Source organism: Zonotrichia leucophrys, chromosome 2, assembly GCF_028769735.1.
Source record: "Zonotrichia leucophrys gambelii isolate GWCS_2022_RI chromosome 2, RI_Zleu_2.0, whole genome shotgun sequence".
NCBI lineage: Eukaryota > Metazoa > Chordata > Aves > Passeriformes > Passerellidae > Zonotrichia > Zonotrichia leucophrys.
Window position 1 is genome coordinate 123,782,968 of NC_088171.1, and position 22,514 is coordinate 123,805,481.

A 22,514-nucleotide genomic window follows, 5' to 3' on the forward strand; every position below is an offset into this window, starting at 1 on the left:
CTGAAAGAGCTCCAGCCCACACTGGAGCGTGTGAGAACAGCTCATGGGAAGGACCATGCTGGAGCAGGGGAAGAGCATGGGGAAAAAGGAGCAGCAGGCCCATCAACTGTTAGGGAGTGATGTAACTGCACATTCCATTCCTGTTCCCTTGGGCTGCTGCTGGGTGCTAGGGAAGGGAAGAGCAGTCAGAAGCCACAGAAGTAAAGCTGAGCCTTGGCACAGGGAGGTGAGGGCGGGTAGGGGACTGATGTGGAGGGAAGGTGTTGGTTTAACTTGTCTTTGCTTTTCACTATCCAAACTGTTTTAATTGGCAGTAAGTTAGTTTTCCCCAGGTTAAGTCTGTTTTGCTAATGCTGATAATTACTACAATATCTCCCTGTTTTTATCTCAACCCACTGGTTCTTTACTCTTTCATCTTACCATCATCTCCCTTGTCCCCCTGTTGAGGTGGAATGAGAGAGCAGGGTGAACATCAGCCAAGGTCAGCCCACAAGTGGTTCTTTAAAACTAATTATTTCACAAATAAATAGAGGTTTGGGATGTAAGGCAGTTCTCTTACAGTTTATGGGAAATCTACTAAGCTTACAGACTCTACTACATCATATGTCTAGATGAAAGTAGTTATGCAGATGGAGGGAATATTTAATGATGCCCATCTCAGCAGGTATACATACATATATTTATATGGGTAGATAAAGTGATATTCAAAGCTCTCTAACCCTGAACACTCAAACTGTTGCATAGGAACATTACTGGTTTCTACCGGTTTTCTCTGGTGTTATGGTCCTTCGTGTTTTTCTAGGTATAAAGGTGGATAGTTGTACTTGAGATGGGATAGAGTCTTACAGATAGCTGTCAGCATCTCAAGATTTTTGCCAGGAAGAATGACAACTATAAAATAAATAAAAATCAAGTAAGTCTTATCTCTGTCAGAAAATACTTCAAGTTGATTTTCTATCTGCTCAGTCTGAGAGTCCATTTGGGTTTGTTTTCATGCACTTTTTTAGTGTGCTCTGCCCATGTCTTTTCTTTGTCTCCCAATTACTTAATTATTTTATTCTCTTTATTGCTAAAGTTTAGCTTTTACTCAAACAAGACACTTCCTTAGTGACTATGAGATGTGGGTTTCATTGCCTCAGATTTTGAGCAACATTTTTTATATTTTTACCTTCTTTCTCTGAATTTATACCTGCAGCTTGCCTTTTATGGGGAATATGGTATCCAGGAATTCACATCTGTGGGTGCTTCTTGCTCTTGAAGGGTTTTTCCCTGTGCCAGGATTTAAAAATTGGAAGTCTTAAGAAGTATTCTGCCCACATACGCATTTTTACTGTAAGCAGACAGCTGGTACTTCCTTTCATTATCCACCAGCAGGTAGTAAAAAGGAGGAAATCTGCAATTTGCATGGCCCTGAAGCTCAAATGAGCTGTTCAAATACAGATGGATTTGTGTAGTCTGACAACATTAATTCCTCTCAGGAATTTTGTAAGGGGTTCTGTAAGTTCTCCTGTTTCTGCTTATACCTGTGTGTTTATGCTCATAACCAGAAAACATGGCTTACACTTTATTCTATTTAATTGACTTTATGCATATGGCAGGAACTGTATGTTCAGATTCTTCTTAGGCTTTTCAAACATTTCTTAGTGGACAGCAACTTCAATGAAAGGCAAAGTTGCATGGCAGAATTAAGAACTTGAGCTGCAGGAACTATGTGTTTGGTTGGATAACTTTTCTTGGCATGAATATAAAATGTCTGTATGTGGTTTTAAATAGGGCATCTTTTAAAGTTATTGAGCAATTTGTTAGGGTTGGCTGAAATCGATGAGGTGTGTGAGAGTCCAGAAAATTCTACTTTGTTTATATGCTTCCATCACTGGCTTGTAAATTGCCCAGACTGGCATTTTCTTTTTGTAGATGAAGAACTGGGACATTAGATGAATATGAGTTCAGTATTTGAGCTTTAATTTCACTTTAAATTGGGGCAAAGAGAAATATTTGACCATCAGGTTCAAAGCTGTAACAGTGATTCTAAGCAGCTGTGGTTTGCAGAACTTGTATGTTCCTCGATTGTGGCTGGGTAATGTGTTTGTGAGGGTACCTGGGTTTGCATCTAGAAATGCATCTTAAATCTGAGTGTCATGGACAGATTATGTAATGCAACACAATTTTTAATTAAATATTAGTCTGTGCAAGCCAATTTTTTTTTTTTTTTTTTTTAGTTTCCAGCTAGTTCCAGCATATGGAAACCTATCAGAAAAGTACTCTATAGTGCACAGTTTTCAATACAAAGGTGTTGTATCCTAGGTGACAAAGGATTATTTAGCAAGGGACTTAGTTTCACTTTTTTCCTCTTTGTTGAATGAAATTCTTTTTTTAACCTGGGCATTGCAAAAGAGGTTGCTACAGTTCCTGTGTTCAAGCATTTTGTGACAAATATAAGGGTTTTTATTTTTGGTAGGTTAGAAATTATTTGACCTTTCTTTGAAATGCCCATAAATACTGCAAAGTATAAAATGCAAGCTGCCCATAATAACAACAGATTTCACCATTATAGAGTCTTTATTAATGCCTTCTTCCCCCCCACCTGATTCTGGGTCATTTTTGAGGTTTCAAATTGGTTATTTGCCACAAAGGAGATTCTTCTCCACAAAGGAGATTCTTCAAGCGTTGCTGCTCTTCAGGTCTTGGTATCTTATCTTTTAAAACAGTATCGTTACAGATTTGAGTCTGAGCTACTTATGTGGTTTTAAAGAACAGAGACTTGAAGTCTGGGAGTGTCCCACTCACTGAACCTTGCTGACTCATATTCTTGGATAGCTTGGCTATTATGCATGTATGTGGTTATGCATATGAATATGGAAAATTACCCCTTTACGCCACCTCCTGCATTTGGTTTTGAGAAACCGTCCACTCTGTTTAAGAAAAAGTCATCTTTAAGACTTAGGATCTTGCAAACAGTATGAAATTGCTGCTCTCTTCCCCCTCTTCCTTTAAAAGGCTGCAGGTGGACTTGCCTCTGCAGGGACCTTAATTTAAACCTTGCTCTTATTTTCTCTGGCTCTGACAAACATCTTTCTCTTTATCACAATTCTGGACTGACACGCTGCTCTCTGTAGATGCAACTGCTGCTGAACATGCTAAGGTGAACAAGAGAGAAAAAAGAATAAGAGGTAAAATATTTCCTTTCATTAAAATATTCTGTGCTGTCAGACCTCCTTGCTTTGATCCCTCAGCCTGGTGTATTGTAAGACATTTGGTCCTCTGGAATTAATCAATGCTGTTTTTAAGAGACTTGTATTTATATTGCTCTATATTTTTTTACAGAAATTAATTAACCTTAGATTCTCAATTATGCCAGCTATAAGAAAACAACATATTTCTCCACTCTTGAAGCAGGAGCACTAGAAGGTTGTAACAAGAAAAATGCTTTTGAAGGCTGGAAAGATTGAAGGTTTCATGGGACAGTTTCTCAAGGGCTGCTTGAAGATACCTCAAAAAGCAAATGCAGATCCAATTTTTGGCGTCCATAATGTGATTTTAAAAATTTGGAGCCTTGTCCTAAAGAAGTCTGACATCAACTTATTTGATAATAAATTGCAATAAAGAGTATTTGCATATGTGTTCATTCTGTTGAGATTATTAACTTTATAATAGACTCTATATAAAAATGGTTCATTGTTTCTGAGTGGTGGGTGACATACTCTAAATAGAAAACTTTTTTTTCCCTTGAATGAAATAAAATAAAACAAAGAACAAATAAGAAGTTTTTTCCTCTGATAAATATATGGCTCTCATACACAGGAATAACATCTGGCAAAAATATAGGGATATTTTTGATAATTACCTCCCTGTGAAAATGCAGCAGATATGTCCAGAATTTTGCAAGCAATAATATTCTTTGTTTTAATCTTAAGTATCTACCAATACTTCCCAGCTGACCACCACCTAACATTGTGGTAATATCAGTGGTCCATTATAAGAAATCTGTAAAGTATTCGTGCTGGAAACAAGTCTAAAAAAAGCACATTTGAGACAATTATTTCAGGAAGCCCTAAGTAGGCTATGCTGTTGCATAGCAACAGAGCCAGGCAGTCCTTAGTCGCTAAAGTAGTCAGTGTACACATGGGAACAGAATGCAAAAATGATGGAAACCTTGAAAAATGTAAGGCTGAGAATAGGAGAAGCCAAAGTAAAATGATATACAATATAACATGTGAGTCTGTTATGTGAGGTACAGTATATTGAACTGCTTTTAAGTTAAAAAAACTGAAATGCTGTTAGCCAAATTGTTCACTTTTTTTTTTTTTTTTTTTTTTTCAGCTTCTAGATAGTAATTAAAAGGCAGAATGTCTGATGGCTGAGAAAACTAATTCAAATGTAAAGTAGGTTTTAAATGCCTTCCACAGGACAAAAAAAAGGATGGGAAAGGCAATTTGTTATTAACAAATCAAAAAGCTGACCAGATAAACCAGGAATGTGAATGTCTTTGTGCCACAATACATTAATCAGTATTTTATAAATTGCCTTTTCCATCTATTTTTTTTTTCTCTTCCAGGCATTGAAAATATACTTTAGATGTCTCGTGTTCACAGGTCTTCAGGCTAGCCCAGTGGTATTTATCTTTGCAAATACTGAAAAATGTGATGTCATTGGGTATATTTTTGGAAACTCCCAACTTTGCACGTGAGATGTGAGATCTTCACAGAAGCAAATTATTCTATAGCAGTTTTATTTTTTTTGAGAGGTAATGGATTTTATTAAAAGCAAATAGGAACCAATATTTAATATTTAGAAATACATGGTTATGGTTGATCTTGCTATCAAAAAGGGCAGATCCTTTCCTTTCAGTACAGTGTTTGCTGCTGCCCAAAAAGAAACAGTAATAAGCTGAAGCTTTTCTGTTCTGGATGCTGCAACACATACTTTCTTGATGAGTCATGACTGCATGATTTTAAAAGGTAATCACATGCAAACAGTTGAGCTATTTCACCAGAAATTACTGAAAAGATATGTAATACAACAAATGTTGCTTCTGTTTAGTAGCCTACATTACCCTAAAGATTTGAGGAAAAGTGCCTTGGAGGGGGGACAGCTGTTTGTTTTAATAATAAGGAAGAGTTAAAGGACAGCTTAACTGTAGAGCATTTAGCTTGAATATTTGACGGCCAGACTACACATTGTACTAAAAGATTGAAGAATCCTAGCAAATAGGTGTGGAAAGAACCTTATGAAAATGCTGGAGCATCCTCCTGTTATAAATGCTAAGTTATAAATGCTGTCATGATACTGTTATCTAGACATTTTCTTCTTGCTCTTCTAACTGCATGCTTTCCCTTTCAAAGGCTTTGTTACCTGCAGACAGCTGTTGTAGATGCTGTAAACATATCAGTCAAATTGACAGAGTGCTGAGCATCACAAAATGCAAACTTCAGCTAACTTGGGGATGGGAGCGACCCATTGCAATGGGGGAGCCAAGCCCTGCGCTCACATCAGTGGCTCTGTCAAGTCCTTGAGTCAAGTTATCCCACTGGGAGCTGTTTGGTAGAGCAGCTGGAAGAGTCCATCGCAGTCTTCCTTTTTGGTTGTAAACTGGTTTTTCTAACTGAACTCTAATTATCTCAGGCGATTGCTGCTTCCTTCCCATCTCCATATGCTTTTTTCTTTATTTCTGGTCTTGTTCTGCAGACAATCTTTTCTGGATGCTGCCTCCCCACCTGAAATCTGATTCTTTCACATCCATATTGTGTTCTTACAATGCCATCATATTCCCCTAGCCCAGCACATGCATAGATAAGTCCTGGCAGTGCTCATTAATATCTTCTTGCTAGCCATTACCTTTACTGATATTTTAAAACAATGAAGGGCAAGCTCTTACAATTTGCATAACACAGCTGTATTTTGCATAGCAAAGTATTTTACCAGACTGGGCATAGGTTAATATAGAAGAAATGGGCTACATTTCTTGGCTTGTGACAAAGGAGCATGAATCTTCATGTTAGTTTCATGGTTTGCTGTTAGGAATTGCAACAACTGTAATGAATTACTAAGGAATGTTCAGCCATTCCAATCTATAGTTCATCTGAGTATTTGAGCCCTTATAAGAAATGGAGGCTGCCTTGTGCTATGGAACTATTTTTTGGAAAACAGAGCTGGTTCCCAATTAAATGGAAAAGTTCACCTCAATGTACTGCATACAGTCTTTATGCCACTTCTTGTTTGTTCATTGGATTTTTTGTTTGTGTGGATTTTTTAGGGTTTTTTTTTTATTTTTGTTTTTTGCTTTTTTTTTATGAGAATGAAGGCTTTTCCTTTTATTTGTTTGGATTTTGTTTTGGGGTTTTTTTTGAGGGTTTATTTGGGGGGGAGGTCATGTTGGTGTTATTGTTTTGACCTCAAAAGCCATAGTACTAGTTAAGTAATATCTAACAAAATATATAACTGCAAAGTAAAAAAAAAAAAGAGATAGTGAGGAAAATAGATCTTACATGGATAAGCATTTTATGGATGCTGAATTAAAAAATTCAATGGACCAGAATCCTTTTAGGGCATCTAGAGTTATGATTCATAGAATCATGATACCAGGTTTGAAGGCGACTTCAAGATCTTCTAGTCCAACCTCTCTTGGCAAAAGCATCTGTAGACAAGATGGCCCAGCCCTGTGTTCAGCTGAATCTTATAGGTGTAGAATACTAGGGAATGCACCACTGCCAGTGGATGAGTGTGTTCTGATTGTGAATAATGTTCCTCTTGTGTCCAACTGGAATCTCTCCAGTAGTAACTTGTACTCATCACCCCTCATTTTTTCCATGTGACTTGTAAAAAGGGAGTCTTCATTTTGTTTCTGGCCACCCCTTAGATGTTGAAAGATGGTGATAAGGTGCCCCCTAAAACCTTCTTTCCTCAAGGCTGAACAAATGCATTTCTCATGGTCTAAAAATCTCATTCTTACACCCTTCTACAGCATTAAACTTCTGCCAAAAATTGTAAATGTGTTCCTTAGAAAACCTTTTTTCTTAGTGTCTTCCACATCACTGCCTATATACCATTGATTGGAAGGCTCATACCTGTCTGTGGGTAACTCACAGAATTATCTTGCTATCAGAGCTTCAGTTAAAAGTTTGCTAAACCTGTATTTTTGTTTTTTTAAGTGGAAATTTGTCTGTAAGGAAGACAGTGGCTCACAGCAGTTTGGGCCAAAATATTTGCAGGTTACTGATGATGACTGTTCAATGTTTTGGGAGTTTTATCCCCTGTGAAGCTGTATACAGCCTGTTGTATGTAGCAGTGACTAAAGGAGATAAAAATAGTCACTGCAGTGCTTATATCAAGTTCTCTAAGGAACAGTCTCACCTAATGAGACCTGTGTTGATCAATACCTTTAAATCACTGGCTGTGAATGCTGGCACTACTGACAGAAGTGTCTGAGAGAATAAACTTGATTACAGCACGAATCCTGAATTAAAGGCAAGGTTAGGAGCTTCATGAGCAAAGCCCACAAAAATTTCCCTTCCCCCCTAATCCCCATCCCCCCTACTAAACATCCTGATCCTGAGCAGACATCAACTTCACATTTCTACAGCAATTCTTGTCTTTTCTGCACAGAGTGTTTCCAAGCTGCCAGTCAGTTAATGGATTCTCAGTAGACTGGTCTTTTCCAGTAACCCAGCAGTTGAGGAAGAGCCAGTTTTTATTGTTGAGGGGTGATTTTTGTGTCATAGTCTTCATGACAAAAATTATTATTTTATCTAACTATTAAGTGCTTCTGAATTGCCATATAAAGACCCCGATACACAGGCTTTCTCCAAAGGCTGAAACTAGTCCTTTTGAACAAACACTGTATTTGTTCAATGTAGTGTTCTTCTGCCTGTGTTCCTTGGTTCAAAGCACCATAGCATTCTAAGGTGCTGCATACCCGGCCTCATCCTGCCAGAACCTTAAAACATGGACCTCCTTTCAGTTCAGATGGATGTGTGAATGCTCAGCAGGGCTGCCAGGTGTGTGTCATGTGAGGAGCTGAAATGCTCTCACCTGCCTTGAGGCCTTTATCTCTGTGATTATAAGATGCTTGCAATGCTTTTTCTGTTCATAGAAAGTATCAGAGTGTCCTGAAAAGTAGTGCTTTAACTTGCTCCTTCCCTTCACAAGCCAAGAGGTTCATTCACAAGCTGCAAGTAAAAAGTCACACAGCAGTGGACGCCTTTTCTCACAAACACATTGCCTGCCATTCGTGTTCTTTAGGTTAGGCAGCGAACAGTGATGGAGGATTCTAGGTCACCCTCTTCTGCTCCCTAACCTAGTGTCCCTATGTAGATATTTAAATGTAGTGATTAGTTTCTTCCATAGGGTGTTAATTTCAAAATATCAAAACATTTGTTGTTAGTTTTTAATTACTCCCCAAACCATCAATGATATCTGCACTGCATCTTTCCAGAGAACCAAGGTCCCTGTAGTATTGCTTTATTGGTTATGTTTGCCTTTTTTTTTTTTTTAATTTGCTGCTGCTATTCCATTGCCCAGTTTCATGGAAAACTGGAAGCTAAAACTAAATCTGTGACCTCAGAAAATGGTGGATGATAGACCAAATTCTTATGGTCTTGGGCACAGTGAAATTTGCTCGGGCAAGGACATGGTAAGAACTGTAACTATTTGGCTTTTAGTTCTGTAGATCTCTTTAGGAAAACTGCAATTTAGATAATATAAAAGGAGAACCTATTAACTGTCTTTGTGAATAATCTGTCTGTATGGGTTGTGAGCTGAAGGATATCTCATTTCATAGTGCTTTTTTATGCAGGTTTAAACAAGTTTGGCTTTTTTTTCTGAATAAAATCTCAGGTGTTGATTTTCTTCATTCTGTTTATTGTTTAACCAGTTGAATTGCCTGTTAATTTCTGTTATGATCTTAGTAGTACTAGGATGGCTATGTATAGAATGTGCACCCTGAAAGTATGCTAATTATCAAATGCAAGTGACCTGTTCTCCATTGCTGTTTCAAGGAGCTGGCCACTTCAGAAACATCAGACAGAAAAAAACTACAGGAGTGATTTTCAAAATGCAGATTGAAATACTGCCCAGCTTTATATCTTGCATTGTTATTAATATTTTTTTTTCATTTGCTTTCAAGAGTTAATTATATTTCTCTGTTCATCTGTCTGTGCAAAAACACATTATTGTATAACACAATAGATAGAATCTCTGTGGAAGAAAAATGCTTTTGTAAATTCTTCCTCTGATTTTGCTTTCAGCTTAGAAGACCATGCATAAGGTAGAAATCTAGCTACAGATTGCTGTGGAATAGGTCTGTATCCTCACTGGAAAGAGCCCTGTAGCCCTGTCTCTTAGGCTAGATTTGGAACCAAAATTTATTTTAAAAGCATAATTATACATCTTCTCTAAATCAGACATGCTATTAAATGACAAATTCTCTTTTTTTTTCTTTTTTTTTTTGTTCCCTTGTGAAAGCTGAATATAGATAATTACATTTAAATAATGTGCTGATCGTGATACAACATTTAGCAGCCAAAGCCTGGGAGAGTTTTATTTGAAAATCTTTTATTTGATGCTGCCATTAAGCATAGATGGAGAAAGAGCGGGAGCATACATTGAAGGATTTTACCTCTTAGCCTTACACTGCAGCTTTGCCAAGAAAATGGCAGCTCTCTGGTGCTTGCCAGCAGCATGTGCCGAATTCATAGACAAGCTGTATGTATGTCAAGTGCCTGCTCTTGTTCTGTCTTCCTTTTGAAATAATAATGAAACCAATTAGCACAGGTACTTCACATTCACCTGGGCTTCTTTTAGGTATCTAGTCCCTTAAACAGACTTAAGTTCAACAATCCTGGGTGCCTATAGCCCATAAGCAGTAGAGACACTGATTTTTAATTCATGCTGGTATAATTTCTGTACTTTTCCTCCCAGACCCCTGAGAGCAGTGGCACTGTGTATTACTGGGTTTCACTGAATGATTATAGAACACAGTCACATTTGGATTACATTTGTGAACTCATCAGTAACTTTTAAAGATTTTATTTTTTCAGTTACAGAGATTTGACTGTTATCTTCTGTGACTTGTGGGACAACATTTGCTTTATATAGGGTAGAAATGGAAAATTTAACATAAATTGGATTGTGGAGTTAAAGGAGTATTTTGGTAAATTTCTGAAAACACAAATTGATACACAAAACTGATACTTTCTGTTTGTGTTAAATTATAATGTTCTCATCATAGAATCATTAAGATTGGAAAAGGCCTCTAAGATCAAGTCCAACCATTCACCAAACATCACTGTGTTCACCACTAAGACATGGCCCTAAGTGACATGTCTACACATCTTTTGAACTTTTCCAGGGATGGTGATTGACCACTTCCCTGGACAGCCTGTTCCAATGCCTGACCACCCTTTTAGTGAAAAAAGTATTCCTAGTATCCGATCTAAACTGTCCCTGTTGCAAGTTGAGACCATTTCCTCTCATCCTGTCCCTTATTTCTTGGGAGAAGAGACAGACCCCTGCCTGGCTACATCCTCCTTTCAGGCAGTTTGGAGTGATAAAATCCCCCCTGAACCTCCTTTTCTCCAGGCTAAGCACCCCCAGCTCCCTCAGCCACTCCTCACAGGACTTGTGCTCCAGACTCAGCCCCAGCTCTGTTGCCCTTCTCCGGACACTCTGCAGCACCTCAGTGTCCTTGCTGTGAGGGGCCCAGAGCTGAGCACAGGATTTGGGTGCAGACTCTGTACCAGTGCTGAGTACAGGGTGACAGTGACTGCCCTGCTCCTGCTGGCCACACTGTTTCTGACAAAGGCCCAGATGCCATTGGCCTTCTTGGCCACCTGGGCACTCTCTGGATCATGTTCAACAGATATTGACCAGCATCTCCTGGTCTTTTTCCACTGAGCAGCTTCCCAGCCACTTTTCCTTCAGCCTGTAGCATTGCATGGAGTTGTTCTGGTGCAAATTAGGCACTTGGCCTTGTTGCACTTATCCTTGGCACCCTTCTTTACTCCTTCTGCATTCCTTGGATACTTACTCTACCCCTTATGTTCAGTATAGAATATTCATTAACAATACAGGCATGTCTTGATAGACTGGCTAAAATCCAAGGTAACAACTCTACCATTCTCATCCTCTGTAATTTCTTAAGTAAATAATTTTCAGCACAACTTTTTGTGAGGAAGAGGCTGGGAAGGGAAAGAGAAAAAAGTCTAAAGTACCACATTTCTAGATGTTTATGAAATTGAGAATCTGAGGAAATAAAAAATGCTGTATGAAAATCCCCTGGGCTGTGATGCAAACTCTAACCCATATCAAGCATAGTGACTCTACATGGGAGGAAAGGTAAATCACAGCTGGGGGGGATTTCTGAAGGGATAGTATTTTATCAGTTACCAAGGAATCCAATCTTGCAACAGCAGGTTTCATTAATCCTTATTCTCCGAGACCTTCTTTCTTCAGTTTGCTGGCTCAGTTGGCAGAAACAATGAGGTTTGCAGCCCTCTTGTTTCAGTTTAATTTCACATAGCAGAGTACTGGTTTCACAACTTTTTGAAAAATTAAAATTCTTAGAACTAGCGGGACTGTGACCACAATCTTTAATGCAGGAGTGCCTGTTTATGCAATTATTTAGGAAATTCAAATTATATTTCACAGTTATTAGCAAATTCCACTCCTGGCACAGAGACTGCAGGGGGAAAAAAGATTTTTTTGAAGTGAATGTTAATTCCTTAATGACTGGTTCAGTGAATAAGTACAAACTGCTGGGCACTGAGCCATTCATTGGAAGAGGAGCTCTTGGGTGATATCATTGTAGTTCCATATTTATGCAGTAATGTCTCAAGATAATGCCAATACAAAACAGAATGGTATTTGTTATTTAGGAGGAGACACAGACAGGAAAATTTGGAAGTGTCATAAATGTATGTTTGATAACATTATTTTTTTATCAGAATGTTGTTAGTAATACCATATTGAGCATACAGAAAATGAACATTTAAAAATTTCTCTACAAGCACATTTTTCCATGCCTTTATAGCTTGTTTTGTAGCTAAATAAATATAGCTTGCTTTAAAACTAAAAAAGCTTGGGATTTCCCCTGGTATTCTCCATTTTTGTGGAATGTTTCAAGAGAAGTATTATCTCACAGAAGCATATTCTGTGGAGTGGAGTGCAGTTTGTACATCAGGGAATTTCTCATGGAGTACAACCTGGATTATTTTGCAAGTCCTACAGACCTGCAGCTTGTTCCACCTCAGTCATGGTCTTCTCTAGTTATTCTGGGCCTGATGCACTCCATATGCGCCTTTCAAAGAAGAAAAGAAAACAACTCTGTGGTGGTTTTTTCTATACTAAAAATAAATTAATGTCTTCACGGGGGTGATAGCTGCAATGACTTTGGACTGGTTCTACACTGATATGAAATCCAAGCCTGTAATACTATTGATTGCTTTCATGGTTTGCACTTCTTTTTCTACAAGCCAGTTGCAATAAAAAGCATGCACAAATATAAGGGATTACTGTTTAAAATCTTTTAGTCTTGATTTTGGTGAATGCTATTCAGTGAATGGGTCAGATAAGTCTGAAAACTTGTGCTGTTTTCTTATAGAAACTGTCCTCATTGTTTCCCTGAACCTTTGCAAATTACATGCTGCGTTACTACATGGTTGATCTATTTGGCATTGCAGTGTCTGCACCTTGGGCAAAGAACAAATGGTAGACTTCTCACTTGCTTCAATATTCTTGCAGTGTTTAAATAGGAGGGCAGTTCAGAGGAAGAAATGCATGGGGTCTCATTCTCATGCAAGCTTTTGTTACTAAACAAAGGCACTGCGCGATTATGTGTGTCAGGCAGGCTTTCAGTCAATGCTGACCTCTTTTCCCTCCCTAGGTGGTGGTGTTAGGTTTTCTGGGTTGGTTTTTTTTTTGTTGTTGTTGTTGATTTGATTGGAGTTTTTATTTCTTTGTTGGTTTGGTTTTTTAAAGCAGTTTCCTGTATCATAGTGGTTGATCCTAAGAGTAAAATTAGCCTGTCAGCCATTCAGTGTTTGGCTTGGGACACCAAAGCTTGATAGCAGTGAACTTCTTTCCAAGCCAGTCAGTCTTGCAATGATACTTGATGTAGTTATATTTAGACTAAATAAAATATGGTGTAGAGCTCTTTTCTTGGCTTCTCACACACATCATACATACACCCTCATACAGCTGACTGAATCTGGGGAGGTGAGGAATGGAATGAAGATGAGGAGTGAACAGGGTTTGTAAAGTTATTCAGAGGTGAGGGTGGAAAAGGATTGGCTGTTATCTTTTTTGTATCTATTTTTAAAATAAAAAGTGTTTATAAAAAATGAGGGCTTTTTTTGTTTATTTGAAGAGAGAAAGCTGAAGCTTTAGCTGCTGTTAATGTTTGTGATGACTTCAAGAGCTGCTTCAGTGTCCAGCACCTGCAGTAGGAACTGATTAGAAAGATTTATCCATTCTATGCCAATGTGAAGTTTTGGCCACTTTAGTAATAACAGCTAAAGCCTCTTGCTGCAGGCAGCTGTGAGTTGCTGCCTGCATGGCCATATCCTCTCTCTGCAGTGTGCAGAACAAGAGAAATTCTGCTTCAAATGAAGGAGGCATACAACTGTGGGAGAGCTGCTTTGGTTGAGTAGTTCTGCAGTGTTTCTTCTCTTTTAAGTACTCCTCTAGCAGACAGCTTCCCTGATTCCCCTATGACATGGAAACATAAAACATGAGGAAAGCATGGTTGCCTAGCATTTTGCAGGAAACCCTAGACACGTACACGTGAAACTACAGTAAAAGCAATGTGATCAGTGAGAGAAAGTGCTCCTCCCCATACTCTTTAACATTTTATAAATTAAGAAAATAAAATTCTGCTAGCTTAGATCTGTAGCATATATTGCAGCAGAGAGGCAGTTCTTTCTGTTCCCGAGATTGAAATAGCATATTGTATTTCCTGTGTCTTTGTCAGATCTTGCATTAATGCACATCATCACTTTATTCCATAATGACACAAGAAATAATTATTTTCTAATGAAAAGAAGTTCTGAGATTATACCTAGCTTACAGAGCACTGCTTTCAAACCTCTGCAGTCTAGTTTAGCTATTCTGCTTGCTCTGGTAGCACATCTCCCCTCATTTCAGGAGCATTATGGTAACACATTTGCATCAGGGAACCTACCACACCAAAATTAGTTGAGTCTGAAAAGGTCTTTATACAATGTCAAAACTAATACCAACAGGAAAGAAAATATACAAAACAAAACAGTGTCTTGTGTATGAGCACAGGGTTCTGCTCACAAAAGCATTATCAATTTGTACTTTCTTACTCGTTACACTCTGCTTTTTGTAGAAAAGAACTTTGTTCCACCCCCTGCCTACCTCCTACATCTCAGCTAATATTAAAAGCAGAGACAACTCTGTAAAGAAATTATGTTGCTGAGGTCATTGCTTTTGTAAAGTACTCACTATCACTTTATGAAGCATGGAAAATGAAGTTGGTTAAAATACTGTTGAATACAGCTGGCATAAAATACACACAGTGTTTTTGCTTTCTACTCAGTTTCTTCTCTAATTTCTCCAAATTTTGAGACTGGTTAACCAGTCTCAAAGTCTAAAAGAAGGTGTGTCAATCTGCCCTGTAATGGGAACTTCTGTTCCTAATCCATGAAGTCATCTGGTTTTCTGGTGGTCTAAGTGGTGATTTTTGTTTTTCTTTTTTTTCCTGCCATCCAGGTACTGCTATGTGGATATTTGTTAGCAATGACTGATGTGGAATCTACATATGCAGACTTTATTGCTTCAGGAAGAACAGGTAGAAGAAATGCATTACATGACATCCTTGTGTCCTCTCCGGGTGGGAACTCTAGTGAACTAGCCTTAAAGTTATCAGAGCTTGACATAAACAAAACAGGTAAGTGTATTCTGGGATTTTATTGTATTTATTTAAAACTAAAATGAGAACTAGTACACAAAGCATGGTTTATGTGCCCGCATTATTCCTTTGTTCCTCAGCAGAAGAAATTTATTTTTTTCTAATAAACATGGGTTGCCTGCAATAAGAATCACTGACTTCATAATGGAAAGGGTGGTTATTTGCAAGTACAACACATCCCTGAATAAAGAAAAGTTCTTCTGCAGTGAGTGTCTAGTGGCAGGGTCCTAATCAGGATAAATTTTATGAAAATTAGAGTATAAGGAAGAAAATAGGGAAGTTTTTATTAAAACCCAAGTCTGCATAATATCCTTTTGTGTATCTATCTGACTTGAGGCCTGTAAGGAAAACCATATGTCTGCTGAAAGGTTGTTGTGAAATAAACTTTTTTTTAGCTGCCAAAGGACAGAGCAATAGGAATGCATTAGTGTTTGTTTTACCTGGATCTTTGTTTCTGAGTAAATTGTCTCTTTCTCTTTTCTGCTGATGCTTGTCCTTCTCTTAAGATGACAAGCAGTAATGCAATCCTAAATCTTTAATATTACCAACATTTTTAAAAGCTTCTGCATATTCAGTTGAGAGGAGGGAGGGAGAGTGGACCTTACATGAAATAAAAATAGTAATATGACTGGGTCTTTATTTTTATGTTAGATGAGTAGCAGCTAATGAATAGATGTTACAGGTATTAGAAAGCCCTTTTCAGATGTGAGGGAAGGCATGGTTTTACTTATTTTAATAATAGCAGAAGATAATAAATGCAGCAGAGAAGAAACTGTTGAAAAGCAGCTGCCCTGTTTGTGCACATACTTTTCTCAGAGATAAAGACAAGAGTTCTGAGAGGGAGTCTCTTCACAGGTCAGTCATATGTGGGCACCATGGTGTTGAGGTGGTTGTAGTGCTGTTTTGAAGGAGGGCTTTTTTTTTTGGCTTCTGGACTAATCTACATCCTAAGTCATTCCTTTTGCCAGTTTGCGACTTAGAGATTCTATATGCAATTCTAGCTGGGCAGGGCCTTTAGTTTATTTCTGTTTAAAAAATGCTTTATGTGTGTAGGTGTGTCATTTTATTTTAGTGGGGACAGGTGTAAAATACTGGAAAAATAAAAAGTAGATGCTATTTGAATGGCACAATGCCAACATTCAGTCTCTAATTTACACTTATCAAAATCTTCTTTGATCTTGTCCATTTAGAAAATAAAAACAGTCCCTATTTTTAAGTTAAACAGTGGAGTTCTTATAAGCCAGAAATGTGTTTTCAGGAGTCTCTTTAGTTCTTCTTGATGATCCCTTTTGAAGCCCAGGTAACTTAATCAATACAGAAAAACATACAGAGCTGTTCATAAAATTACCTTAGATAGTAGAAACGTCTGCATACTTCTTCAGAAGGTTATTCAATTTCCATTAGATAAAATGAAAACACATTTAAATTCTGTATTATTAGTACAACTAGGGGCCAAGTAAAAGCCTCCAAAAAATTACTGGAAAAAGGCATTGTCTTACCTAGTATTCATGTGAGTATTATCACTTCATGTCATTCCAAATCAAGAGAGGCTAAAAAATATTTTGCATGTAAAATCCTAGTTCAGAATATATTAATGCTTGTAGGATGCATATGTGCATCACATCTGACAGGATTAAGAAGAAAACACATTTGGGGGCTATATCTTATTTCTTTCAAGGTGCATGTCAAACGTTTATGCTAAGTACAACTTAATTATATAAATATAGACATCAAGTTTCGATTCCTTCCTTTTATTCCTCTTACAGCTGCATGCATTTTCTTGCAAAACTGCAGATGTGTTTGCTTTCAGCTGCATGGAGTAATGGCAGAGTAGGATAATGCAGATGTTAAAGGAAAAAAAAGGTAGTTATAAAACATATGTAAATTAAACTACCCTAGCATATTTAGTACATTCACTTCGGAAAGCCTGCAGATAAGTTTCCTGTAAAAAAACAGAGCAGCTTTTAACAGCACTAGACTTGTTCAAAGACAATGTATTTTTCTGTTACTCAGTAGCTGATGCCTGAGGTGAGTGTTGGTTAATCTCCTCATCAATGAGCCAACAACAGATAATCGAGAGTTTACTGCATAATTATGTATAATAAGTATAATTACTGTATGGCACTCTCCCTTCAAAACAGCTGTCCCAGTTTTCTTTGTCCATAGTAAGCTAACAACCTGTTATTATCTATGGAATGGATATATTTACCAAACACCAAAATACAGGTTCCAAGGTCTGTGTCAACATGTTTTATATAAATTAGGTAAAAGCAACACTATGTACATCTGACAGATAGAACTTATAAGTTCAGAAGTAAAAGAAAGATATTTAGCACAGAAATCAGCAGGTAGCTCTCCTGCTCAACACTCTCAAGGTAACCAGTACAATCCAAGAAATTTGATCTTGCAGGTCGTAGCTAAATGAAGTAGTGAGGTAAAAGTACAATGAAGAATGACAAGTCTCTGCAGATCTAATGTCTAAAACAAACTGCTGCTTTTATAGGTGCTATTGAACACAGAAAAGGACATTTCCTTGTAAAAATTGTAGTGGTCCAAGCATCTACAAATAATGGGGGTAATAGGGTGTTAAACACCTACATAACCCGAATGAAGAACTGGCTGTAGAAATTAGTGAGTGAAAGTAGTTGATTTTAGTCCATGGTAGAAATGTTTTGGGTGTAAGCAGGGGGAATAGTGATAGACACTGTAGAGTCAGTAATGTTACAGGAAGAAAATTGAGTTAAAAGCTGTACATTAGCAAGACTGGTTATTCTAGCCAGCTGACCTACTCACACAACTGTATTGTGACTCAGAGTATTGTATTATTTAGTTTTGTTTCTTTTTTTAATACTGCCTGATGGTTTCAAAATGCTGTGTAAAAATTACAGTTTTGCTCTTGAGAGTTTCTAACCATCAGGTTTTAAAGGAAGAACAGCCATGTGCTTAGTAGTTTTGAGATTCTCAGAACTTAAAAGCAGATTTATCTCTGTAAACATATTTTAAAGCCTTTGGTAGGAGAGCTCTGCCAGTAGAAAGAAAAAGCTGGTACCAAGAAAGTGTATTATAGATTAAATGGGTTTAGATGAATGAGTTTTTTCAGCAAGTTGAGAAGAATCTTTCAGGGAGTGTTATATTAGAACCTTAGTGCTCTTTCCCTGGGTCTCTGTGCTCTGTGTTTAACAATGTTTGGGCTTTTTGTCCAAGAGTGATTTTTCTTTTAAACACAAATACCTTGCAAGAGTGTTTTTTGCTCTTCAGTGGGACATTTTTCCTATTCTTTTTGTTAATAAGATTTCCACCACAAAAGTTTGGCTTACCCACATAAGTAATAGTCAGAATAAATGGAGGGCAGAGCAGGCAGAAAAGAAATGACCCCCTGAAATGACACTCATCTCATCTTCTGCAGTATCAGAACAAATGTAGGAGGTTTTTAGAAAGTGTTTAGACAACTGGGGCAAAAGGGATTTTTGTCTAATAATAAATAATCACACGTGGATCCATCCTTATGGAATCCTTTCTAATTTGAGAGGTGAAAGTGAAAAAGAGTTTTCTGGGAAAGTGCCTTGTAAAACAATTGTCTATTTACTACTTAACCCATAATGAACAGAACAAACCTCACTGTTTAATAGGTAATCGACTTTCCATGCAACTTTTTATCAGGTTGAATGTGATAGTTCACAGTATCTTTCGTGGCATTTTCCTGCCTACTCAGTGCATGCACAAAACACAGCTGTCATGTCTAAGCTGTTAGCAATGTTCTTTGCAAGGCAAAGAACTTTTTTCCCCTACCAGTGTGCCCTTTCTTCTACACAGAAAAGAGAAGGCGTTTATGATGCTTATTTCTATAAACAGAAATAAATCTGGAGATGCACCATGTGATCTGAAAGAAGGAAACAATAAATATCTGCACTGAGAACCCTATCTTCATTCTGAAGATCTATAGATTAAAATTAAGAGGCACTTCTACATCTATCTAAACCTCCTTACAGCCTAGCCATGGAATTTTCTTCCCTTATCACGCCATTTCAGTACAAATTACTCAGAATCCTTGCAACATACATGAGACATGTATGTCTTAACATTATTCATTGTTGTGTATATATGGCTGATCTGTCCAGTGTTCAGGGACTTGTATCTCACTTGCACTCACTTTCCTGTTGCCTGAACCTGTGAGGTTTTTAATTGTCATGTAAAATACAATACTTTGCGTATAGATAGTAAAATCATTGAACAATGCTTTTCTTGGCCTTCTTTAGACAGACTGTGAGTTGCCTGCTCACTGTGCCTCTGTAGGATGTGAGCGGTTCCTCAGGTCATTCTGTGGTTTGTAGTGAGACAGCTGGACTGAACACCATGGACATGATGCTGAAAATGGATGCATAGAACTAAAGCAGCTTTAACAAACTCTTGTTTTTATTGAAGTTGCATCTCTTTGTAGCAGTATCTGTTCAGATTGGTGCAATGAGGTTTTTTTCTCTTATACTGTTATAGCATCATAGTGAAGAAATTTTCAAAAATACTCTACTGTTTTTGTTAAAGTCATTAATTTTAAGCTACATTTGGTATTTATTTAGTGATACTTGTGATTGCAGCTAGTAATTTGCATCTCAAGAGACATTTCCTAAAACAAAGTATAGCTATCTTAGTAGTGAGGAGTTTCATATTTCAGTTTCAATTTCTTTATACTTTGTTTTTCAAGCTGATGGATGAACAATCAGGGTTCTCTTTATTTTAGGGTGGATTACTCATCTTTTTCTCCTGTCTTGTAGAAGGAGAAGGAGATGCACAGCGAAATCCAAGTGAGCAAACTGGGGAGGCCCAAGGGGAGGCAGCAAAGCAAGAAAGCTGACATCCGACTTTGACCGAGTGGAGCAGCTGCTGGATGTTTTCAGGCTACAAGAGTGTGCTGGAACAAATTTGTTTCCATGAGCAAGCTGGTAGAAAAGAAAGTGCATGTGTCTTCACTGCTGGAACCCACTCAACACAATGCTAAAAATCTGGGTACAAGCTGTGACAGAAGACAGATTCTCTACCTCTGTCATTAGCAATGGTTGAACATGTATTGATTTTTTGGGATAGTGTCATCAGATGGATCCCTTCATAATGACTACTCGATGGGAACACTTTTAGAAAGTAGAACAGGTAAATCTTGTAGCAAATGGCCTTTGAAGCATCAGAGGATCTAATTGTGTATCCTAAGCAAAGGCTTGTGTGATCCTCAGAGTTTAAAATTCTCTGGCCAAAGTGTTTGCCCATTATAAGAACTGTAAAGAAAGCACTGTTTTTAGAACTTTGCATCTGTTTTACAGCTCTGTTATTTACAATGGTTTTTGTATTGTACGACTTAGATGCTCCACACTGCCCCTTCTCAACTGCTTATGAAGAATATTTCTGTTACTGTGAATTTTTCTACCACACGTTTTGAAAGGGCTGGTTTTTTGCATAAGGTGGTGATGTGCACATGATAGATCTAAACATCAACTGCTAAATTGATTATGCCTAAACCTGAATGACTCAGCAACACTCGAATTTGTTACTAGATGAACCTTCAAAACGATTTGTTAATGTGAATACTTGAGCGTGTGTTGTGTCCTTGGTACAGTTTTGCCACTCGCCTGTAGTTAGTTGCATATCAGAGACTCAAATTGAATCTTTTATGTTATTCTTCCCCATTTTTCTAATTTTGGTCCCAATTTCTTAATCTTTCTCTGAGATATTTTTTTTAAAATGTTATTCCAAGTATTTTACTGTTATGGTAGTTTTAAGAATACATTTATTACCTTATATGGGTTAAAATTCAAACTAATTCCATGGTGCTAGAGGTTTTCCTGATTCACATTGTAAAAGATAGGCCTTGTTTACACATGGGAAAATAACTGGCATAGGTTATTGCCAAGTATGTATTCTGAAAGGAGTTTTAGAATGCAGTATAGTCCAATGAGTGGCTCCCGGGCTGGATCCAGCAAGGGGTTGAATTTTTACTATTCCTTGCCTTTGCCTCAGTTGATCAGGCTGTTGGGTTTGCACAGCCAGTAGCCTGCAACTGATGCACCTGAACAGCCAAGTGCTAGAATCTGCTACAGTAGCCTTGTGGCTTGGAGTTGGAAAGGGAGGTGAGAGACTTGGCATCTAGCACCCAAAGACTAGATTTTTTCCCATTTCATCTATTCCAAAATGGCAGTCCAAACTGGGCCTTCATCAAAATACCAGGATAGCTTGTCCATCCAGGACATCACTTAAAATATCTACAGGTTAATAACCTGTTCTGCAGTAGCTATTGCTGATTGATTTGTTTTTCCCCCTTGTCCTGCCCCAATAGACAAGGCCATTCATGAGGCTGAATGCTGCAAAATGGGGCAGCCACACCTCTGTGTGACTAAGGTGAGTGAAGAGAGTGACTGATAGTAAACCATGGCAATCACACAAGCACCAATCACAAGGTCAGAAGATTTGTTTTCTTTTATTAATAGGAGGTGATGTCACTTTATATATAGTATATATATATTATATATATTTTTGTGTTGTTGGTTTCAAATGTTATGCACTTTTTAATGTTTGTAAACTTTTACTAATGAATAGTGTGATTGCTTCCTGAATATATTAATCATCAGTTAACAAAACATCTTTGTGGCCACAGATGTTTGTTTCTACCATATGTATCATAGTACTTGTCACCTGAAAATTTTTTGTGAGATATGTGGAGGAACAAAACCCACTTCTGATCAGTATTATGAGATCATTTATTAGTGTTAATAAAAACAAGCCAGCCGTATGCTTGTGGCTCATGCGTGTAATATTAACTCTCACCTTCTGGTGTTTGGAAGCTGAATGCCTTGCTGTCTTATTAGCTGTCAAATGCCCTGTCTTCTTGGCAAGAGAAGTAGTCCATTTGCTTTTGAAATACTGTTATCCTTAATTCTTATTCATTTGTTTCACTTGGTGTTCCTTTCAGACTTAACACATTATTATTCACCTTTTTTTTTAATTTTTCCTCCCCCTTTCGCTCTTGCATCAAATCTTCAAGCTGAACTGGTTGCCCTTTTTCATGGACTAGTTACTGTCAATCTAGCACAATTGCCAGAAGGAAATAGGATTCTGGAGGTTTTTTTATAGTGTTACTTTATTGATGATCCATGAAACGCCATCAGTAAAATGTTGCAGAAAAAGGCAATAGTAAAATAAGTACTTACAGTATATTAAAGTGATGGTTTTCCTTATTTTCCTTCACTGCTTTTCTTTATTTCAGTATACTTCCCTTCTTAATTCTTTTGTGTTGTTAAATAAAATTAATTTCAGCCTTCCCTCTCTATTTTGTATCTGTTTTTTCTGTTTCTCCTCTTTTTTTTCCTTGTTTTTAAACAAATTATGGTGTCTTCTGCTGGTTTTTGAAACCCATCTCTTTGTGATGGAAAATAGGGTTATTAATTTTAGTGGAGTAAAAGGCTATTTATGTTCCTCTTCCCCCAAAAGTGTATGAGTGCTTGATTTATCCCTTGAACTGTGCTTGCTGTCTTAATTTTGGATATTTCTGTAGCATCTACAAGGAGGCCTCACTTAATGTAAACATGTCGTTATTCTGTGCCAAGTC

General features: G+C 37.6%; 1 protein-coding gene across 2 annotated transcripts in view; it reads left to right on the plus strand.

The window, feature by feature from the left end:
* Window positions 1-22,233, plus strand: part of PKIA (cAMP-dependent protein kinase inhibitor alpha) — a 43,669-nt gene extending 21,436 nt beyond the window's left edge. The window contains exons 1-3 of one of the 2 annotated variants that reach the window (XM_064706256.1): window positions 3,150-3,170; window positions 14,728-14,905; window positions 19,696-22,233. In XM_064706256.1, coding sequence (XP_064562326.1) covers window positions 14,755-14,905; window positions 19,696-19,775 — 231 coding nt within the window. In that variant the 5' untranslated portion in view covers window positions 3,150-3,170; window positions 14,728-14,754 and the 3' untranslated portion in view covers window positions 19,776-22,233. Of the gene's footprint in view, window positions 1-3,149; window positions 3,171-14,727; window positions 14,906-19,695 lie in introns of those variants that run through there. The other variant, XM_064706255.1, reaches the window with a different exon arrangement.
* The last annotated feature ends 281 nt before the right edge of the window (window positions 22,234-22,514 follow it).